At 34.0% G+C, this 24,462-nt stretch overlaps 1 protein-coding gene across 1 annotated transcript in view; it reads left to right on the top strand.

Moving 5' to 3' along the window:
- Positions 1-24,462, top strand: part of KCNH7 (potassium voltage-gated channel subfamily H member 7) — a 488,362-nt gene that overhangs the window by 412,963 nt on the left and 50,937 nt on the right. The window contains exon 8 of the mRNA XM_047770438.1: positions 13,622-14,021. Coding sequence (XP_047626394.1) covers positions 13,622-14,021 — 400 coding nt within the window. The remainder of the gene's footprint in view (positions 1-13,621; positions 14,022-24,462) is intronic.

Genomic DNA, 24,462 nt, shown 5'->3' with positions numbered 1-24,462 from the left:
ATCCACACATAAATATGCTACCAAAATCAGAAATTTTGAGAAGAGGAGGGTACAAATGCAGGACACTGGAGATGCAATTAAGTGACCAACAACTTAAAACAACCTCATATATATGTAGACTCTTATATCAAAACTACAGAATAACTGCAAACCAAAAATCTACAATAGATACACACACATATAAGAAAAATCAATGCAAATACAACACTAAATATAGTCATCAAACCACAAGAGGAGAGAACAAGAGAAGAAGGGAAGAAAAAAGAGCAACAAAAACAAATCCAAAGTAACTAATAAAATGGCAATAAGAACATACATATCAAGAATTACCTTAAATGTTAATGGACTAAATGCCCCAACCAAAAGACATAGACTGGCTGAATGGATACAAAAACAAGACCCATATATATGCTGTCTTCAAGAGACCCATTTCACTTCTAGGGACACATACAAATTGAAAGTGAGAGGATGGAAGAAAATAATTCCATGCAAATGGGAATCAGAAGCACTGGAGTAGCAATACTCATATCAGACAAAATAGACCTTAAAATGAAGTATATTTTAAGAGACAAGGAAGGACATTACATAATGATCAAAGAATCAATCCAAGAAGATATGACAATTGTAAATATATATGCACCCAACATAGGATCACCTCAATATATAAGGAAAGTGCTAACAACCTTAAAAGGAGAAATTGACAATAACACAATAGCAGGGGACTTTAACACCCCACTTACAGCAATGGACAGATCATCCAGACAGAAAATCAATAAGGAAACTCAGGTCCTGAATGAAGCATTAGATCGGATGGACTTAATAGATATTTATAGGACATTCCATCCAAAATCAACAGAATACACATTCTTCTCAAGTGCACATGGAACATTGTCTAGGATTGATCACATCCTGGGCCACAAATCAAGCCTTGGTAACTTTAAGAAAATTGAAATCTTATCAAGCATCTTTTCTGACCACAACACTATATGACTGGAAATCAACAATAAGAAAAAAAAAACTGTAAAAAACAAAAACACATAGAGACCAAACAACAAGCTACTCAACAACCAATGGATCACTGAAGAAATCGAAGAGGAAATTTAAAAATACGTAGAAGCAAATGACAACAAAGATACAACACTCCAAAACCTATGGGATGCTGCAAAAGCAGTTCTAAGAGGAAAGTTAATAGCAATGCAAGCGTACCTCAGGAAACAAGAAAAAGCTCAAATAAACAACCAAATTTTACATCTAAAGCAGCTAGAGTGAGAACAGACAAGACCTAAAGTTAGCAGAAGGAAAGTAATCATAATGATCAGAGCAGAAATCAATGAAATAGAAATGAGGAAAACCATAGACGAGATCAATGAAACTAAAAGCTGGTTCTTTGAAAAGATCAACAAAATTGATAAACCCTTAGCCATAGTCATCAAGAAAAAAAAGAGAGGACTTGAGTCAATAAAATTAGAAATAAAAAAGAAGATACAGCGGACATCACAGAAATACAGAGAATCATAAGAGAATACTACATGCAACTATATGCCAATAAAATGGAAAACCTAGAAGAAATGGACTAATTCTTAGAAAAGTACAATCTTCCAAGACTAAACCAAGATGAAATAGAAAAGATGAATGGACCCATCACAAGTACTGAAATTGAAACTGTGATTAAAAAACTTGAACAAACAAAAGTCCAGGGGACCAGATGGCTTCACAGGCAAATTCTATCATTTAGAGACAAGCTAACACTGATCCTTCTGAAACTATTCTAAAAAGTTGTAGAGGAAGGAACCCTCCCAAACTCATTCTATGAGGCCACCATCACCCTGATACCAAAACCAGACAAAGATAGCACAAAAAGAAAAAAATTATAGGCCAATATCACTGATGAACATAGATGCAAAAATCCTCAACAAAATACTAGCAAACTGAATCCAACAAGACATTAAAAGGATTGTACATCATGATCAAGTGGGATTTATCCCAGGAATGCAAGGGTCCTTCAATATCTGCAAATCAATCAATGTGATACACCACATTAACAAATTGAAGGGTAAAAACCATATGATTCTCTCAATAGATGCAGAAAAAGACTTTGACAAAATTCAACACCTATTTCTGATAAAAAACCCTTCAGAAAGTGGGCATAGAGGGAACCTATCTCAACATAATAAAGGCCATATATGACAAGCTCACAGCTAACATCATTCTCAATGGTGAAAAGCTGAAAGAATTCCTGCTGAAATCAGGAATGAGACAAGGAGGTCTACTCTTACCGCTACTATTTGACATAGTTGTGGAAGTCCTAGCCATGGCAATCAGAGAAGAAAAAGTAAAAGAATCCAAATTGGAAAGGAAGAAGTAAAACTATCACTATTTGCAGATGACATGATACTATACCTAAAAAATCATGAAGATGCTACCAGAAAACAGTTAGAGCTCATCCATGAATTTGGCAAAGTTGCAGGATACAAAATTAATATACAGAAATCAACTGCATTCTATATACTAACAATGAAAGATCAGAAAGTGAAATTAGGGAAACAATCCCATTTAGCAGTGCATCAAAAAGAATAAAATACTTAGAAATAAATCTACCTAAAGAGACAAAAGACCTGCACTCTGAAAAGTACACTGATAAAAAAAAATCAAAGATGGTACAAACAGATGGAAAGACATACCATACTCTTAGATTGAAGAGTCAATATTATCAAAATGACTCTACTACCCAAGGCAGTCTACAGATTCAAAGCAATCCCTATCAAATTACCAAGGACATTTTACACAGAACTAGAACAAAATACCTTAAAGTCTGTATGGAAGTGCAAAAGACCTGGAATAATCAAAGTCATCCTGAGAAAAAATGGAGCTGGAGGAATTGGGAACCCTGACTTCAGACTATACTACAAAGCTACAGTCATCAAAACCATACGGCAGTGGCACAAAGACAGAAATGTAGAAGAGTGGAACAGGATAGAAAGCCCAGAATTAAACCCACACACCTACAGTCAACTCATCTATGACAAAGGAGGCAAGAATATACAATGGAGAAAAGACAGCCCCTTCAATGAGTGGTGCCTGGAAAACTGGACAGCCACATGGGAAAGAATGAAATTAGAACACTTCCAAACACCGTACACAAAAATAAACTCAAAATGGATTAAAGTCCTGAATGTAAAACCAGACACTAGAAAACCCTTAGAAGAAAACATAGGCCAAACATCTCCAACATAAACCACATCAGTATCTTCTCAGATCCACCCCCTAGAGTAATGACAATAAAAACAAAAATAAACAAATGGGACCTAATTAAACTTAAAAGTTTCTGCACAGCAAAGGAAACCCTAAACAAAACGAAAAGACAACCCACAGAATAGGAGAAAATATTTGCAAATGAAGCGACTGACAAGGGATTCATCTCCAAAATTTATAAACACTTCCCGCAGCTCAATATCAAAAATAAACAACTCCATCAAAAAATGGGCAGAAGATCTAAACAGACAATTCTCCAAAGAAGACATACAGATGGCCAAAAAACACATGAAAAGATGTTCAACATCACTCATTATTAGAGAAACGCAAATCAAAACCACTATAAGGTACTACCTTACACCAGCCATAATGGCCATCATCAAAAAGTCTACAAACAAAAAATGCTGGAGAGGGTGTAGAGAAAAGGGAACCCTATTAAACTGTTGGTGGGAATGTAAGTTGATGCAACCACTGTGGAAAACAGTATGGAGATTCCTCAGAAAATTCAAAATAGTACTATTTGATCCAGGAATCCCAATCCTGGGCATCTATCCAGAGAAAACCATGACTCCAAAAGATACTGTACTCCAGTGGTCATTGCAGCACTATATACAATGGCCAAGAAATGGAAACAACCTAAATGTCCATTGACAGAGGAGTGGATAAAGATGTATTACATATACACAATGGAGTATTACTCAGCCATTAAAAGGAATGAAATACCAGCATTGTTAGCAAAATGGATGGACCTAGAAATTATCATGCTAAGTGAAGTCAGTCAGACAGTGAGAACTAACATCATATGTTATCACTTACATGTGGAATCTGAAAAAAGGACAGACTGAACTTCTTTGCAAAACAGATGCTGACTCACAGACTTTGAAAAACTTATAGTTTCCAAAGGACACAGGTTGGGGGGTGAGGGGATGGGCTGGGGGTTTGGGATGGAAATGCTATAAAATCAGGTCATGATGATCATTGTACAACTGTAAATGTAATAAAATTCACTGAGTAATTAAAAGAATGACAATGATGAAACCCCTTTTATATACAAATTATACTATGTAACTATAGTGAGGCTTTTCAGGATGTTGTGGTTTTTCAGAATAAAATTTCTCCGAAAATATATATCATGTTATAAGAGCTTAAAAAATATTCAGCATTCATTTTGATTCTGACAAAAATAGAAAAAAGAAGTGTTCCCATAGAAAGAGATCTCGGAGTTCTCATTGTGGCTCAGTGGTAACAAATCCAACTAGTATCCATGAGGATGTGTGTTCAATTCATGGCCTTGCTCAGTGGATTAAAGATCCCACATTGCCATGAGCTGTGGTGTAGTCACAGACACAGCTTGGATCTGACATTCCTGTGGCTGTGGCATAAAAATTAAAATTATTCTTAATTTTGGTATCATCAAACATCATGCCATCCATAGCATAGCTGCAGCTCTAATTCAACCCCTAGCCTGGGAACTTCCATATGCCACAGGTGTGGTCCTAAAAACATGCACACACACAAAAAAAGAGAAAGAGAAGGGATCTTACATTCAAATGGGCTAATTTGGGACGTTTCATCATATGAATATGAAAAAAAAATAACTTTGGATTTTTGACCCCAAATTAAATAATTTCTAAGATCATTAAGCTAGCAGTAACTCTGATGAGGGATGATCTAGTCCAATGTTTTTCAAACTGGGATTTCATGGAGGTGCTTAAGAGTCTCAGAGACCCTCAAGATTTAATAGCAAAATAGGCTAAGACTCAGAGTATCTATCTCACTATAAAAAGAGTAGCTTTATTTTTTCTGCTTTATTGATTATTATTTCAAGTACATTTTCTATAAATTTTAATAAGAATTGACCTAATTTGTTTTGCTATTTCCAGAAAAGACTATGGTTAACCTCCTTAAATAGATTCTTTCAATTAGCGTTTATTGGGAACCTTCTAAATGCCAATGTACTAGACCCTGAGTTTAGAGAAAAGAGTGAGCTAAAGACCCCACTTTCTGGAAGCTTGCAGTCTGGACCAAGAGCAGTAGATGAGCAGTTAAGAGTACCTAATAACAGCCCTAACTGTACTGTGTATAAGACGACATGTGAGCTTGGAAGGGGAAGTTACTGATTACCAGTGTAAGTTTTCCAGGTACAAAGGTCACGCTAGTTAGAGGCATAGAGCTATAAAGTGTTAGTTTCCAGTCCCTATCAGAACCATGGGAACAAATATTTTATAACAACCCTGTCTGCCACTGTTCTATAAAAGTCATAGACAATGTAACATTCTTACAAACATAATTTCACAAAAATAATATATAATGTCCATGTTTAATATAAAGGAAAAATAAAGTTCATAATAAAATACCTAGTTGAATATATAAATGTTTCAGTCTTGTCCACATGAAAAGATATAATGAAGTTAACGGATGCTTGCACCTAGTGATAATGAGGATGTCCACATTTAAACAATAAATTTAAGGAGTTCCCATCGTGGCTGAGTGGTTAATGAATCCGACTAGGTACCATGAGGTTGCAGGTTCGATCCCTGGCCTTGCTCAGTGGGTTAAGGATCTGGTGGTACCTTGAGCTGTGGTGTAGGTTGCAAATGCGGCTCGGATCCCACATTGCTGTGGCTCTAGTGTAGGCTGGAGGCTACAGCTCCAATTAGACCCCTAGCTTGGGAACCTCCATATGCCCCGGGAGCGGCCCTAGAAATGGCAAAAAGACAAAAACAACAACAACAACAACAATAAATTCAATATTAAACTGCATATTGTTAGTTTTCTCTATATTTGCATTTTAATATAAGGCTTGAATATATATGTATATGCTTTTATATATGTGTGTGTGTGTGTGTGTGTATGCATATATTAACATTGAGATACCTAGACACACTGTGACTTGGTAACTATAAATGTAGACTGAAATAGCTGTCCTATATACCACATAGAATACAAATGCCACAAGATCTGCTGTCATTGAAAATGAATAGTGGCAATAACTGGGCTTGCCTCTGTCATTAATATCTTCCTGATGCTAATAGCATCTGAACAGATCAAGGAAAAGATTCTTTGTGTTTAATTTTTGTATCATCAAACATCATGCCATCACAGCAAATTACCTCAATATCATTGATGCAAAGGAACAATATTATTGGTTCAGTCTCCAGAAAATCAACTTCTCATTATCTGCCTCAGATTTTTTCATATTTTGCTTCTTTGTGGCAAATTTTACTTTCAGAGCTATTAGTCATTAGAATCTAGAGCACTCTGTTTAGTTACATGCTTCAGTAAACTTCCTTCCCTGAAAATTAGTAGTATTCTTTTAATTACTTGCTTTGTTAACCTCTCTCCTTTCACACTTCACTGTTATTTTTCATGAATTGTGAATACAGGCAAGGCCTTTGACAAAAAAGAGGGGTTTCTGCTCAAATAGATAAATTTGCTTCGTTAGTCTGATAGATGGATCATGCAATGGAGACAAGGAAAAACTTAGCAGGCCTCTGTATAGAAACTCTGATCATCTTGTCCACATTCTTTCTGAACTTGATCTCTACAATAGTTGTCATTAGTTTGTTGGAAATGAATTTCTAAAACATTAGACATACTCATGTTCAAATTTAAATTACAGAATATTTTGAAAGCCTGAATATATATATATATATATATATATGTATGTGTGCGCATGTGTGTGTGTCTATACATAAAGTAAGTATGTCTCCCATTAGATAATTCTTGGGAATTAAGCAAAATTTTCCACCAGCATGTATTTGAGGCTCTTGGTCATATCTCCAAAAATCTGTAGTGTCACAAGTGAAAGACACAGGCTCCACAGTGGAATAATTTTTAAACTAAGGAAAAATGATATTCCACCAAAAATTATTTTGCATTAAGTTGATTCCATATTCATTATTTATATATGATCTGCTGACTAAAATTTGCTAAATATGTCATAAGGTACAATATTTGGTTAAATGTTTCTCAGAAAAAGTCAAATTCCAATTTTAAAAATATAACAATGTTCATAATTGTTTGTTTACTGTAACATTTGCCTACTATTATTTAGAATCATTTGATGACCAGTTTTCCATGTTACTATAACTAAAGAAAAAGTGAGATTAAATTGCCGCAAAATGGAATGTTAATTATGAAACAAAATAAAAATAAAAGTGTTTCACACTAAAGGCTGTTAAATGTTGGGAGTTGTAAAATCTCTTTAAAGCCAGTTTGTGGAAGAATTTGTTATATTTGGTATAAAGAAAGAATAAGCTAGATGATTCCCCTAGAGGATTTTTACACACTCAAAATAAAGCTCTTTGATTGTATTAGTGAATATGTCTTTAGAAATATTTAAATAGTGTGACTCAGGCTGAACAAAAATCTAGAGACTAGTTTCAGTATAATTGAGTTTTATTGAGTAATTTATTGAATAATGTATACAAGCACCAGAGCTTAGAACAGAAATGAAATCTAAAACAAAAGTGAGGAGTTATGAAATTTATTACCAAGTATTCCTTTTTCCCCATTTGTACCCAAATATTACTTGACAAGCAGGACAGAAAATGGATTAAGAAGAAAGTTTCAATGACAATTCATTCTAGCAACCCTATAGGCAAAACCAAAGATCACATAGTTATATTTCTTCATTTATATAGTAGAATAATTCTATCTAGTTACTATAGGCAGAGATTTAAGAGAGTAAACCTTTGAAATAAAATACTTTTTTTTTTTTTTTGTCCTTTAGAGCCACACCCGCAGCATATGGAGGTTCCCAGGTTAGGGGGTCTAATCAGAGTTATAGCTGTTGGCCTACGCCACAGCCCACAGCAACACCAGATCCGAGCTGCATCTGCGACCTACACCACAGCTCATGGCAATGCCGGATCCTTACCCTACTGAGCAAGGCCAGGGATCGAACCTGCAACCTCATGGTTCCTAGTCAGATTCATTAACCACTGAGCCATGACGGGAACTCTGAAATAAAATACTTTAAATGTACGATTTTTGAAAATGCTTACTAAAAAGAAATTTTTTATTTTTTTATAGTTGATTTACAATGTTCTATCAGTTTCTGCTGTCCAGAAAAGCGTCCCAGTCATACACACATATACTCATATATAAACACATTCTTTTACTCACATTATCATCCATCATGTTCCATCACAAGTGATGAGACATAGACCCCTGGTGCCATACAGCTGTATCTCATTGTTTATCCATTCCAAATGCAATAGTTTACATCTACCAACCCTAAACTCCCTGTCCACCCCACTCCTTCCCCCTCCACATTAGTAATCACAGGTCTGTTCTCCATGTCCATCAGTTTGTTTCTTTTCTGTAGATAGGTTCGTTTGTGCCATATATTAGATTTCAGATATAAGTCATATATTATGGTATTTATCTTTCTCTTTCTGACTTACTTCAATTATTATGAGAGTCTCTAGTTCCATCCATGTTCCTGTATATGGCATTATTTTGTTCTTTTTTATGGCTGAGTAGTATTCTATTGTGTATATATACAATATATTCTTAATCCATTCATCTGTCAATGGACATTTAAGTTTTTTCCATGTCTTAGCTATTGTAAATGGTGCTGCAATGAACATAGAGGTGCATGTATCTTTTTCAATGAAAGTTTTGTCTGGCTATATGCCCAGGAGTGGGATTGCTGGGTCATATGGTAATTCTATATTTAGTTTTCTGAGGAACCTCCATACTGTTTTCCATAGTGATTGTACCAAAAATTATTTTTCAAAAATCATTTGAAAAATTCTTAACAGTAAGGTTTTCTCTTACTGATGATAGTTTCTCAGTTTTTAACTATAGCCAAACTTTTTCTTGAGTTGTTTACTACTGAAAAAAATTATCTATTCTAATTTCAGCTCTTCAAAAAGAATTCCACTTACATTGAGAGAGTAGTGCCTGAAATATTGGGAAATGTCTAGTAAAAAAAAATAACAGTTTTCTTGGGTCTGGGTCTCTACCTAATATATTGTTTAGAGTATATATTTTTAACATAAGCTTTAGTTAAGGAAGTCATACTTAATAGAGGATACTAACTTTTGCTTCATTCTTAAAAATTGTCTAGGGCTTTAATAAACTATGGATTTGGGTACATTTTTTAAAATTTGAAATTGGATGATATTCATCTGCCACTCAGAAATTTGAAGAATTAAATTTCCAGAGGAAGAGTCATTTTACATTTTTAAAAAATTCTGACAAAATAAAAGTCTTCAGTAGATTTCTTTATTGTGGCATTCAGGCAAAAAGAGTTTGAAATGTTATTCGGTCACAGTGAAGGAGTTGAATTTTGAAATGGCATGGACACTGATGAGGTGACGAATCTCCTTGTTAGATAGAGATTAGTGTATCTCCTGTGCTATATATTCATGGGCAGGACTAGGAGACAATGGACCTTGCTTCACTCTACGGCAAGATAGCTCACCTCTTTCTAGATCTTATGTACTATCATGGTTTCCTTATATTTCATCGTAATGATCATATTTACCTCTAGTGAGACTTTATGCCTTTTCAGTCTCTACCAAATGTAACAGTAAACAGACAGTATTTTTCTAATATCAGAGAAACGTTCAAGAGGTAACATCTAAGAGGAAATTCTTTACCTGTACTATTTTTAAAATTGTTGTCATTAGTTTAAGGATAGTTTTATTTCTGTTTTCAAAAGTTAAAAAAAAACCCACAAAGCTAGATTTTCATAATATGTCTGGATAATACATGGAATTAGACAGGCTGTGCGATAACTACACATTCTGAAAATATTCTTCTCAAATTCTGATGTTAATACCATTATAAGGTAATTGTTGGTCCCACTTTTGACTTGCAGATAATACGAGATAATGCAAAGATAGTCCATTGAATTCAACAATGATAACTAATAGTCTTCAACAAGTCGGAAAGAGGAAATTGATTATTTTTTAAGTCTACCTTTTCTGAAAATTTGCTGCAATCACATCTCTCTATTGTGTAACCTGGAGCAAAATGCCTTAAATCTTTAAAGAGCTATTTAAAGAGAAAAGCCTTGTCACAAGCCTAAGTGTCATCTACATCTTACTATCTAAGATGTGCTGTACACAACTGTAACTAAGAAAGAATGTCCAGGCCTGTTACCACCATATTGATAACAACAGAAATAAGGCCAAGTCATTTGTTACACTGTCAAACGAGCATATGTGGTTATGCTTGGGTACATGTTTTAGAATCTTAAAAGAATGGCTTTGACTGTTGAATTCAGTATGCACTCATCCTATGATGCAAATGAAAGTAATCTCTCCCCCGACCCCAGCTCTCTCTCTCTCTCCCCCACCTCCCCCTCACCGTTTCCCTCTCTTTCTCCTTCTGGTCCTCCTTCTGCAGCTATTTTATATCAGCTAACTGGAGACTTCATCATGTGTCTTATTTCTTAAGCATTTTTGGTCCAGAAAAGATGTTGTGTGTTATTATATGTTATATATATCTTTGTAGAGAACTTTACTATCATCTAGATTTTACTTCATTTTGACATAACTCTAGAAGAAACACCAGAAATTTCTTGGGGGTGTGGGGGAGGGCAAAAAGGAGAGTGGCATAAACAGCAAATTTGATTCCTTTTCTTTCCATGATATCATTTTTCTCTACCATCTTTGCAGCCAGAAAATCGTTAGTACTTTTTATCACAGTATGTTATTAAAACTGCTCATTTGTTTTGAAGCATTTCATTTCATTAGCCAGATACCTAGAAATGTCATTACATTCATTTTGAGGTTCAGAAAGAAATATTGTTGCTAAGAAATGCAGTTTTGATCAATAACCCTCAAATATTTCTGATTTCTCAGCATGAGTAAATAGATAACAAAGCTAGAAGGAAAATAAACATGCAAACCTAAGCTGTGAAGTGTAGAAACAGAGTTAACTAGGTTGAACTTGGATGATGTCCGTTACCAGAGTCTGAGCAGTCAATGCATCTAGATGATGTTCCTGTCTTTAAAATCTCTGCAGTTTCCTGTGAAGGCTGAATTCAAGGCCAATGTTGAAAAGCCTACATTTGGAATTCTAGATATCAAAGTAGTACATTTGTAAAATGTGTAGCTCTATTCACACTTCTTACAACATAAATTCCCTTCTAAGTGATGGGAATGAAAGCATATGAGATATTCAAACAAACAAACAAAAACAGTTACCTTTTACTGGGTATTACCTACAGCCCTGTAATGAGACATTACTATGCCCATTTACAGATGAAGAAATTGACACTTAGAGATTAAATAAGTAACTCATCCAAGGTGACACACTGGTATAGAATCAGAATCCAAACCTAAGTTTGTTCCTAAGATTTTTCCAAAGTTCTAACACAGAACTACAAAGTCAAAACATTGATGATACAAATAGTGGAAAGTTGAATTTTCTCCCATGGAACCACCTCATACTCAAACTCACCACTTATTCATTGAAGAGATATTTTAAATTTGTGATAAAAAAAACACTTTCCTTTATTCCTGCTGTGTAGCACTGGGAACGATGTCTAGGCACGTATAATGGAGCATGATAATATGAGAAAAAAGAATGTATATGTGTATGTGTAACTGGGTCACCATACTGTACAGTAGAAAAAAAAAATTATTGGGGAAATTAAAAAAAATACTTTCCCTTATTAAACCCTGAAAAATAATATCTCAGCATTGGAAACAGAGAAAATCCACCTCTCCACCCATCCCCCAATGAGCAAAGACCAGAATCCAATTGTGACAAGCATATCTCGACCACACAAGCTCCTCTCATCTTTAGAGGATTCCAATACTAATTGAAAATAATTCAGGGGGATCTCCCCTTCCCTTGGGACCACTCTGGCACAAGGAAAAAAAAACTGTAACACTTATGGAATTTTAAGGAAAACATTTTCTTAATATCTAGAGCTGTTTTGTGACCAAATTGATAATATAAAGATATAGAGTGATAGTTATACCATGTGCTATTTCTTAATTAAAACATAAGTGTTTAAACGCAGATGGATGTGCTTTGTGAAATAAACACCAACAATGAACACATAAAATGACTCAATAATTGATTTGTAAATACCATGTAACTATGGAATAATTATATGCCCTGTGAATTATATAGTACTTATAGTTGACATTATTTAGGAAACCTAAGAAATGAACTTGTAATTTGTACTTATCAGATTTCAAATCCAAACAACCAGTTAAGTATCCTGTTATTATACATAAGTGTCTTATCATTAGATACCTGGTCAGTAATAACCATGCAATTAGTTACCCCAAAGCAAAATACATAATATTGTTGGGGTATCAAGAAACAATTTGTCAATTCAACACACTTAGGAAGAAAAAATAAATTAAATGTAGTACCTAATTCATGCATGCCATCATCCAATGAGTTTCCCAGTTATCTGCTTGATGGGCTTCTTCTGATTATTCGAATCCTTCTAAATTCTAACATCAGTTCCTCAGCAAGACTTTCTGTGGCCTTCCTTTCTAAAGTGGTTCCCATCCCAACCCAAGCCCCTGAATATCTTCTATCATATCACTCCTTTTTATTATCATTATCACACTTTTCCCTCTCTGGAATGAGCCTCTTATTCATTTTAAAAATATCTCTCCCAGTAGAGAGTAGACTTTATTTCTGTTCATGATAAAAGAAACTTGGTCTAGGAAATAAAGGTCTTTTTTCTATTATAAAAAGTTACCTGAGTTCCTGTCATGGTGCAGCGGAATCGAATCCAACTAGGAACCATGAAGTTGCGGGTTTGATCCCTGGCCTTGCTCAGTGGGTTGAGGATCTGACATTGTTGTGAGCTGTGGTCTGGGTCGCAGAGGCAGCTTGGATCTGGCATTGCTGTGGCTGTGGTATAGGCTGGCAGCAACAGCTCCGATTAGACCCCTAACCTGGGAACCTCCATATGCTGCAGATGTGGCCCTAAAAAGGCAGAAAAAAAAAGACAAAAAAAAGGAAAAGAAAAGAAAAGAAAAAAGTTACCATGTCTGTTTGTTCAACACTGTAATCCCAGTGTGTGTACCACTTGCTGGGCACACTAGTAATGCACTGGAATGTTTGTCAGTGAATGAATGATTTACTGAGTACCTATCATGTGCCAGGCACTTGGTTAAAGTGTGGAACCAGGCAGAGTCTCTGTTCCATAAGTCTTAAATGCCAAGATACTGAATTAACATACCATACACTTTCAACGTACTTTCCAAAGCAAGTATTAAAAAAAAAAACAACAAACCTTAACACCTAACTCAAATATATAGTTATCTTCAGTGCTACCATGTTGTTACAACCTGTTTCCACTTACTTTCTTTCACAGGAACATACATTGAATTGTTTACCAACAGTTTCTGACCATGCTCATTTATTTCCACAGACAACAACATTAATTGGTCTTTTGAAGACAGCTCGACTCCTTCGTCTTGTGAGAGTGGCCCGGAAACTTGATCGATATTCAGAATATGGGGCTGCCGTTCTAATGCTCTTAATGTGCATATTTGCCCTGATTGCTCACTGGCTGGCTTGCATTTGGTATGCGATTGGGAATGTAGAAAGGCCATACCTGACTGACAAAATCGGATGGTTGGATTCCTTAGGACAACAAATTGGGAAACGTTACAATGACAGTGATTCAAGTTCAGGACCATCCATTAAAGACAAATACGTCACAGCACTTTATTTTACCTTCAGCAGCTTAACAAGTGTAGGATTCGGCAATGTGTCTCCTAACACCAATTCAGAGAAAATCTTTTCAATTTGTGTCATGTTGATTGGCTGTAAGTAGATTTCTCTTTTGTTATCTCTTTGGATAAAATAATATCACAAAAAATCGATGTCTTTCAAACATTTAAGAATAAGGCAAAGAAAACAATTATAGGAAATTGTAGAGATAATGAGATTAAATATATGGGTATTATATTCTCTCAAATCTGATTCTTTCTGTGAAGGAAAGACACTAAAGGTCTTTCTTGACCTCAGGGAACTACAAACATAAAACCAGAGTGACATGGGTCTTGTGATTCAGGAATTAAGACTTGCAGCTCACTTTTACTGGTATAAAAATGTGTCTGTAATTTATTAATAATGATTATTTTCTATTTCAAGCTGAGGCCAGATTAGAATGGGGAAGATTAGATTACATTACATTTATATATACAATATACACATATATATGTAGAGAGAGAAGTGATAGGTAGATATAAATATCACACTGCTAATGTAAGATAATATTTCATATATATAAATGCATACATATGCACACACATACATATTTATGTGTGTGTGTATATATGTATGTATATATATTTTTCCCCCGTCATTGACCAAAATTTCTTTCCCTGTGACATTATGCCAAGTGATTGCCCTTTACGCTATAATGGAGTGTATATATGTATGTATATATATTTTTCCCCCGTCATTGACCAAAATTTCTTTCCCTGTGACATTATGCCAAGTGACTGCCCTTTACGCTATAATGGAGTAATAGTAATTAGCATCATTTCAAAAGTATATTCTTTGGAATAAGAAAATATTCTGGGAGTTCCCATGATGGCTCAGCGAAAACAAATCTGACTAGCATCCATGAGGACATGGGTTCAATCTTTGGCCTCGCTCAGTGGATTAAATATCTGGGGTTGCCATGAGCTATGGTGTAGGTCACAGATGCGGCTTGGTTCCCATGTTGCTGTGTCTGCAGCATAGGCTGGCAGCTATAGCTCTGATTTGACCCCTAGCCTGCGAACCTCCATATGCTGTGGGTGTGTCCCAAGAAAGAGAGAGAGAGAAAGAAAAGAAGGAAGGAAGGAAGGAGGAGAAGGCAGTAAGCAAGAAGGAGGAAGGAAAGCAAGAAGGAAGGGACCTACACTATGACTAAGGAAGCAAGTCAGGAATGAATTACAAGAAGTAATGCGGAAGGAGATTGTACATTAAGTACAAGCAATCAAACTAAAAGAAAGAAAAAGAAAGAAAAGACGAAAAAAAAGAAAAAAAAAGACAGAGAAAAAGAGACGAACAAAACTTAATTCTGCTCTGAGCTAAAGATGTTTTAATGTTAATTTTTTTTTTAAATCATACTGTGGAACTACCAAAGTTAACCTTGCTGATACTAAGCAACTGTTGACAAAAGCATGATGGATTTTTAAAGCTTAAAAAAAGAGCATCAAACTTAGATTACATACAAGTTTAAAAATAGATCCAGAAAGTCGATTTTTAAATGTTAACATATTGACTAATTAAATGTGCTTAGATAAACTTTATTTATGAAACTTAAAAAGGTTCAGTTTACTGCTCACTGTATTTAAAATTTACTTTTCATATGTATGCCTTGCTGTTTTTATTTTCGGAAGATTGCAAAGGCAAATAACATTATATTTAAATAACTCAAGATCTTCTGCAAATTCAAGTTAAGTCTTGTTACTAACACAAAAATAGCATTATATTCAGAAAGAAATGAAAGCGGGGCCCACTGGAAAAGTTAGAAAAATTCATTCCAGAGAGACAATCTCTTAGAGCAAACACAGTCCTAACCACTCTATGATTGCAAATGTTAGTACTGCTAGTGAATACTTTGTAATGGTTGTCAATTTTAGTGGCATTGGTAACAAAGAAAAGAAAAAAGTTTGTTTTCAATTATTTATACACCTGTATAGAAAAAATACGTATATATATTATCATACACGCTTTTTTAAAAAGAAAACAAAATCTCCATCTTTAAACTTAGCTGCAATAAAGAATTTTTAAGTGCACTGAAGTTTAACATGTTCACCACTTAGAAATCCTTACTGCTTGTGAGGATTAAGTGAAATACATAGTAATGTTTATCATGTGAACTATTTTAAATTAAAGAAAACTCAGTTCTTTACTTGCTCTATACCCAATCTCTAATACTTAAATCAGAGGGTTATCGGAAGTTTTTCTTCCTGTCTTTTTCTTTCCTTCTTTCTTTCCTCTTTTTCTTTCCTTTTCTTTCTTTCTTTCTTTCTTTCTTTCTTTCTTTCTTTCTTTCTTTCTTTCTTTCTTTCTTTCTTTCCTTCCTTCCTTCCTTCCTTCCTTCCTTTCCTTCCTTCCTTCCCTTCCTTCCTTCCTTCCTTCTTCTTTCTTTTCTTTCTTTCTTTCTTTCTTTCTTTTTTCCTTTTTTTTTCTTTCTTTTTCTTTCTTTCTTTCTTTCTTTTTCTTCTTTCTTTCAAATCTTTCTTTCTTTCATTTCTCCGTCATTTTCTTCCTTCCTTCCCTCGTCGTTTCTTTCTTTTGTACTTCTTGATTTTTGAATTCCGATTCCTCTATTCACTTTTTTCTTTCTCACTTAAAACCGGTTATCATCCCGTTTCTTTATATCCTACCTAGCTACTAATTGAATTGACTATCATATCTTTTCTTAATCTGAGTCTTCTAAACACTTATTTCCAGTTTGCGTGCATTGTAGCTGTCGTTCTATTCTCTTTCTATATTACATCGACTCACTCTCTTATTTCTTTCTATTCTATTCTGTCTATTGCTTCTCATTATCTAATCTTTCTTAGTCTTCTTTCTCTCTTTCTTTTAATTCTTAATCTTTCTTTCTGACTTCTATCTTATCTTTCTTTCTTAATCTTTCTTTCTCTTGTTTTTCTCGTCCTTTTCTCCCCTTCTCTTCCTTTGTCTTTCTTTTCTTCTTCTTTCTCTTCTTCTTTCTTTTCTTCCCTTCCTTCCTTCCCTCCCTCCTCCAGTCTTTCTGCTTTCTTTTAAAATGTGGCACTAGACTATTTTTATTGCTTTAGGAAAAATACTTGTTTCCTGCCGGTGATTATTTTAAGAAAAGAGAAAACACTCTAGTTAATTGGGGAGAGTGAGATACATCTACATTCCACATAATATCTTTTATTGCAATAATATTTTATTGCTTTAGGAAAAACTTGTTTTCCTGCCGGTGATTAGTTTTAAGAAAAGAGAAAACACTCTAGTTAATTGGGGAGGTGAGATACTATCTACCATTCCACACATAATATCTTTATGCCAATAATGACTTGGTTCTACAAAACTATCAAAATGGGATTATATAAAGCTTTTGCGTCACAGAAAAAAGTTTATAGGTATACTGGAGAATTCTATCATGAGCTATTATTCCATAGATAAAGAAAAAAAGGGTAAAACTAAGACTCAACACACCAGCAGTAATAAGAATGCCCTGGAAATTTGCTTAGCCATTTGATGTATATGTGTATATCTGCACATGATTTTTCCATTTAGATCCAACCATACTAGAAAATAATTGGTTTTCTCTATTTAGTTATATTTTTTTTACACTAAGTACCTATGTCTCATTATATGAGTGGCTTGATTTGAACCTAAAAATAAAATATAATATTCAGGTTTATAAACATAAACTATTGTGTCATATACTAATCCAAGTTAAAGTTGATATAATCCAGTTATTATGTTGAACTCTCTCATTATCCCTAAGATTCTTTAAATCTAATATTCATTATGAAGTGAAAATTTGAGGCCAAGTTGTAGAAAACAATGCAGTTTCCCATCCCTCTCATAGCAGTATAATTCAAGAAAACTAAAATTAAACATAAAAATCTATCATCTAATTACATTCAAATAATTCAAATACCTTTAGATACATTTTTTAAAACTTCTATTTGTAAAACATTCACTGGTTGTTCTGCTGTGTAGAGAGAACAGTAACCAGAGAATTCACTTTAAAAAGTACACACAATTCAAGATGAAAAATATAGAAAAATGTAAGTATCCATTAAATAACTGCGAAGGTAAATTATTCTTATATATTTAAATTTATGGGTTCTAATATATAAGTTAATATCTCTATTACAATATTATAAATATAATATATACATTTAATTTTTAAAACACATAAACCAGAATATAAAGGCAAATGTATTTCATCTCTGACCTGCTTGACAAACATCTTGGGAGAGTTTTTTGTTCTTACAGCATTAAAAAAAAAGTTACTGGATTTCTGCTTCTAGTCATGATGGAGTAACTGAAATCTTGCCATACCTATCATTTTTTTTTAATAACAGAAAACTGAAGAAAAAGAAAATGTATAAGGCAACTGTGTTCAGACATTGTTAAAACAGATAGTAGGGAAGTTTGGCCCCTATGAAAAGAAAAACAAATAAGATGGGCCCAGTGATAGTCTCAGCTTTCTTCCTAGGGGTGCTTTCTGGATCACACTAAAAGGAGAAGCAACCTAAGTAGATGACAGTGGTCTCACTGAGTTAAGAAAATATAACCAGAGGTCATGGAGGCTGAGGTGCTAAAATTTGCTAGACAGACAACCAGAGAAGAGGCAGCTATGGCAAAGAAGAGCTCCAGCAATCTGGATAGGTATCCACTTGAGTCTACTGATGAATACTGAGTCACAAATGCATAAGGTAAAACAAAAAGAAGACTCCTCAAGGCTTGTCAAATAAAATCCAGAAGTACAGTAAGTTGAAAAATTTACGGAGTTCACCCAGATATAAGAAATATTTAAGTTCCTGTCAGTGAAATGGCAAGCTCTCATTGAATATTTGAGGGTATTCAATAGAAATTTCAGAAAAATAATGCCATAGTAGTAGTGCTAGTCTATCCCTAACAAAGCTTAAAAAACAGCCTCAAAAAGAAAAGGCTGGAGTTCCTGTTGTGGCTCAGCAGTTAACAAACCTGACTAGTATCCATGAGGATGCAGGTTTGATCCCTGGCCTCGCTCAGTGAGTTAAGTAAGGATCCAGTGTTGCCATGGGCTGTGTGTAGGTTGCAGATGTGGCTTGGATCCAGCGTTGCTGTGGCTGTGGTGTAGGCCAGCAACTACAGCTCTGATTTGACCTCTAGCCTGAGAACCTCCATATGCTGTGGGTGTGGCCCTAAAAAGACGAAAAAAAAAAGAAAAGGCTGATCTATAAGTATTTTAACTGCCTGCAATAATATTTAACATTTCTAAGGAAGACAAAAAACATTCAGGAATGAACAATGTTAAATTTGCGATGCCCGGTATCCATTAAGAAGTTAATATATGCATTAAGAAACAGGAAAATGTAACCCATAAGCAAGAGAAAAAAATTTTAAATCCAGAACGGATAAAGAAGCTGTGGTATATACACACATACATATACACATATGTGTATATACAATGAAATATTCAGCCATAAACATCTTGCCATTTGCAGCAAGATAATTGGACTTTGAATGCATTATGCTAAATTAAATAACTCATGTAGAGAAAGAAAAATACCATATAATCTCACTTATATGGAATCAAGAGAGAAAAACTCATAGATCTAGAGAACAGATTATTAAATGGGTGGAAATTGATGGAGAGTCAAAAGTACAAATTTTCAGTTATGAAATAAGTAAGTCCTGGTGATGTAATATACAGCATGGCAACTGTAATAACACTGTACTGCGTATTTGAAAGTTGCTAAGAGAGTAAATCTTAAAAATTCTCTTCACAAGAAAAAATTCTGCAACTATGTATGGTGATTGCTATTAACTGGAGTTATTATGGTATTCACTTCACAATATACCCAAATATTGAATTTATTGCATTGTATACTTGAAACTAATATAATGTTGTATGTCAAATGTACCTTAATTTTAAAAAAAAAAAAGAGGGAGTTCCCGTTGTGGCGCAGTGGTTAACGAATCCGACTAGGAACCATGAGGTTGCGGGTTCGATCCCTGCCCTTGCTCAGTGGGTTAACAATCCGGCGTGGCTGTGAGCTGTGGTGTAGGTTGCAGACGCGGCTCAGATCCTGCGTTGCTGTGGTTCTGGCATAGGCTGGTGGCTACAGCTCTGATTCAACCCCTAGCCTGGGAATCTCCATATGCCGCAGAAGCGGCCCAAGAAATGGCAAAAAGACAAAAAAAGAAAAAGAAAGAAACAAAGAAGCAGAATCCAAAGAGGTAATGTGACTAGCAGATAGTATCCAGCACTTGAATAGATAGATGTGCATGTGAACTCCCAAAAAATGGGTGAAGGAAGCAGGAAAATTAATTTTTTAAATGACTGAAGTTTTTCCAAATCGATAAAAACTATAAACCATACATCCAAGATTTTAAGCACATCGAGGTATATTATAATCAAATTACTGAAAAGTAATAGTGAAAATAAAAAGATCTTAAAAGCAACCAGAAGGGGAACAAAAGAAACATCATACACAGAGGAAAAACATCAGGTAATAGCAGATTTCTTATTGGAAACAATGCAAACCAGAAGATAATAGAATAAAATATTTAAAGTGCTGAAGGAAAAGCAAAATCTGTCAACATGTAAATTTCTGTTCAATTAAAACTATTCTTCAAAAGTGAGAGACAAGCAAAACCTGACATAATTAATCATAAGCAAACTATAAGAAATTATAAAGTTCTTCATGAAAAAGGAAAAAAAGTTAAAATTTTGGATCAATACAAAGGAAAGAACAACAGAAATGATAAATATATAGGTAAATTTTAAAGGTTTTTTCCCTCATTTTTAAATATCTTCAAAATAATTATATTAAATGTCCATTTAAACTCTTAATAAACTGCAGAAGTTATCAGACTATATCAAAAACAAAATAAAACCAAGGCTCTCGGCCATATGCTGTCTAAAGGAAACACACTTGAAATATAAAGGCACAGGTAAGAAGAAATGAGATGGAAGGTGTATATATAAACATTAATCATGAGAAAATCTAAGGAGCGATATTAATTTCAAAGTGAACTTCCAGATAAGAACTATTACCAGAGATATAGTAACCACCATCCTCAGTGTGGATGCACCCAATTACAGAGCTTTAAGTTGCATCGAGCAAAACCAGAACCTAAAGGAAAGATGGAAAAATTCACGTGGCAAAATAACAGTTATAATAGCAACTACAGCACTCTTCTTTCAGTATTTCAGAAGATAGGTTAAATAAAAATTTATTAAAGATGTAAAAGACTTGAATAATACTATCAATTAACTCAACAAATTGGCAATTACAGAACACCAGCAGAATATACATTCTTTTCTAGTGTATATGCAACATACAGGTCATATACTATACTACAGAAGAAGTCACCAAGATAGATCATATTCTGGATCAAAAGAAATCCTAATAAATTTAAAAGTATTGTATCATGCAATCATCAGAGTATTTCTCTGATCACAAGAGAAATTAGGGATTAATAAGGAAAAAAAGAAAAAAGAAGGCAAAAAAAACAATGGAAAGTTCACAAATATTTGAAAATTAAGTAACATACTTCCAAATAACTCACAGTTTAAAGAAAAAAATCACATGGAAAATCAGAAAAAAAAGTTTTAACTGAATGAAAATGCAAATAAAATATCAAAATTTGTAAGAGGTAACTAAAACAGTGTCCAGAGAGAAATATATAGCTTTAAATGTAGTTGCTAAAAAAGAACAAAGATCTAAAAATCAAAAATCAAAGCTTCTATCTTATGAAACTAAAGACAAGTAAATTAAACCTAATATAAGTAGAACAAATAATAGAGATGATATAAATTAGTAAAATAGAAAACATACAAACAATTGAGAAAATTAATGGGAGTATATTCTGGCTTTTTAAAAGATCAGTAAAATTGATAAACCTCCAACCTGACTCAAGAGAGAGAGAAAAGACTTAAGGTACCAATGTCCTATATGAAAAAAAGTTATTACTACCAATTCTAAAGATATTGGAAAGATAACAAAATAATATTATGAATTAATTTATGATAATATAATTTAGAAGTAATGAACAAATTCCTTGACTGATACAGATTACCAATACTGCAAAAACAAAAAAGCAGTTCTGACCCCCAAAGTAAAAATTGATATATTAGATTTCATCAAAATTAGTAACTTCTTTTCAAAAGACACTGTTAAGAAAAGGAACAGCTGATTGGAAGATAATATTCTCAATATTTAGATCTAAAAAAGGGCTTGTATTCAGAATATATCAAGAATTCTTACTACTCCACAATAAGAAGACAATTTAAAAATGAGCAGGAGTTCCCGTCGGTGGCGCAGCAGAAACGAATCCGATTAGGAACCATGAGGTTGCAGTTTCGATCCATGACCTCGCTGCTCAGTGGGTTAAGGATCGGCATTGCTGTGAGCTGTGGTGTAGGTCACAGACACAGCTCGGATCCGGCTTGCTGTGATTGTGGTGTAGGCCAGCAGCTACAGCTCCAATTAGACCCCTAACTTGGGACCCTCCATATGCCGGGGGTGCGGCCCTAAAAGGACAAAAAAGACAAAAAAAAAAAAAGAAAAAAACCAGAAGATTTAAACAGACATTTCCCCAAAGGTGTATGAATAGTCAGTAAATATATAAAAAGATGTTATCAGTCATCAGGGAAATGCAATTCAAACTCTAATGAATATTATACACAACTACAGTGGCTAAAATAAGGCAATACCAAACTTTGGGAAGGTTGTAGAAAGGCTAATATTCTCAAATATTGCTAATCAGAATGTAAAATCACATCAACTTTGGGAAATAGTTTCACAGTTTCTTATATTATTAAACATACCATGCAACTCAGCAGTTCTATTCCTAGATGTTTCAAAGGGAAATGAAAGTATATGCCCACACAAAGACTTGTACACAAATGTCCATAGCAGTTTTATTCATAATAGCCCAAAACAATGTACTATGTAGAAAAAGGTTTCATCAAGAGGAGATAAATGAACTATGGTAGAGTCATGTGATACAAATCTACTCATCAATAAAAAAGACCAAATTACTGCTATAAATACAACAGAATTAATTTCAAAAACAATATGCTGAGCAAAAGAAATCAGACACAAGTGAATATGTAGATTATGATTCCATTCCCATGAAACTCTAGGAAATGCAAACTAATCTGTGATGACATAAAGGAGCTCAGTGGTTGTCCAGAGTCAAGGTAGAAATGAGTGGGTAGGCAGCCAAGAGACACAGGGAACCTTTTGGGATAATAAAATGTTCTATATATTGATTATGTGTACAAGGGTGTATACCTTTTTTAAAAGTAATAGAGCCATACACTTAAAACAGTCATTTATTGTATCTAAATTACATATCACTAAAATTTTTTTAAGTTTGTATAATAGATAAAAAGGCAAGTGTATTTGTTCCATCAATATTTTTCACCTATTACTCCACAACTCTAATTCATTAGTTTGGTGAGCATATCAGATTTTGAGTGTGGCATGTTGAAATTTTAAATTATACCTGTTTTATTTTTCATAATACCTAAACCTAAAGCAAACCTTTCTGATGAAGGAAGAATTTCCTATTAAGGAAGACTAAACAAAATACTGAGTTGAGGAGAGAAATGCCTATATAATCTGCCTATTTGCTTTTGATTCATATTTTATGTCAGTTTATTAATTAACTAAAGAATGTGTACAGAATATAATGATTTTGTGCTTCTCTCTTGCGTACTACCTTTAGCTCCATTTGCTTCTTTAAAAAAACAGAAAAAAAAAGTGTATGCCTTCATTATAGTTTAAAAAGCCATCAGCATAGAATTTCCTTAGAGAAATGTATGCTATTCATATATTCAACTATGTACCTATCTAGATTTTCCCCTCTTGTCAATGAATGGAAATACCTGTTTATGATACAAACTATTTGATTCATTTTTATGACAATATGGAGATAAAACCACAGTATTTATTAAAACTAAGATAATAATGTTTTCTCTGGACTCTTCTTCAAGTACTTATGTGGTTAAGTAAAATTAACTAGCATTGATTATGTGCCTGCTGATTAAATCAAGTGAACTTAATCTGCACTAACTAAACTATTTCCTGAGAACATGAAAAGTACTTTGGACATATAACAGGAAGCATAAATATTTCCAACACTAAAATTAGGCAGAGTAAAACATATTTTTTCACATTAATCTCCTTGAGTCACAGAAATCAGTTTCAGGCAAGTATTTCCAACTCACTTCTTAATCAACTATTCATTCACTCAAATTAGGCCCGAAGTTTATTCTTCTATGGCAGATTTACAACATAAACAGGTTGTCTATATTAATGAGAATTACTGTCTTTCACAGATCCCAATTCAGCCTCACATAGATCTCCCCAATTTTCATCCCTTTATATAGGTGAAAATAAAGGGCCACCCCTTTCTCTGGGACATTCCCTTATGCTAAACAAGGACTGTGCTAACCAAGAGACAAAGATAAGATGGAAAAGAAAGCAAATGACCAAGAAAATAAGCCATTTAAAAAAAACGCATACTAAATCTAGCCAAAATCTATTTTAAAAA

This window comes from Phacochoerus africanus, chromosome 3 (assembly GCF_016906955.1).
Source record: "Phacochoerus africanus isolate WHEZ1 chromosome 3, ROS_Pafr_v1, whole genome shotgun sequence".
Taxonomy (NCBI): Eukaryota; Metazoa; Chordata; class Mammalia; order Artiodactyla; family Suidae; genus Phacochoerus; species Phacochoerus africanus.
This window is presented reverse-complemented; position numbering and strand designations above follow the sequence as displayed.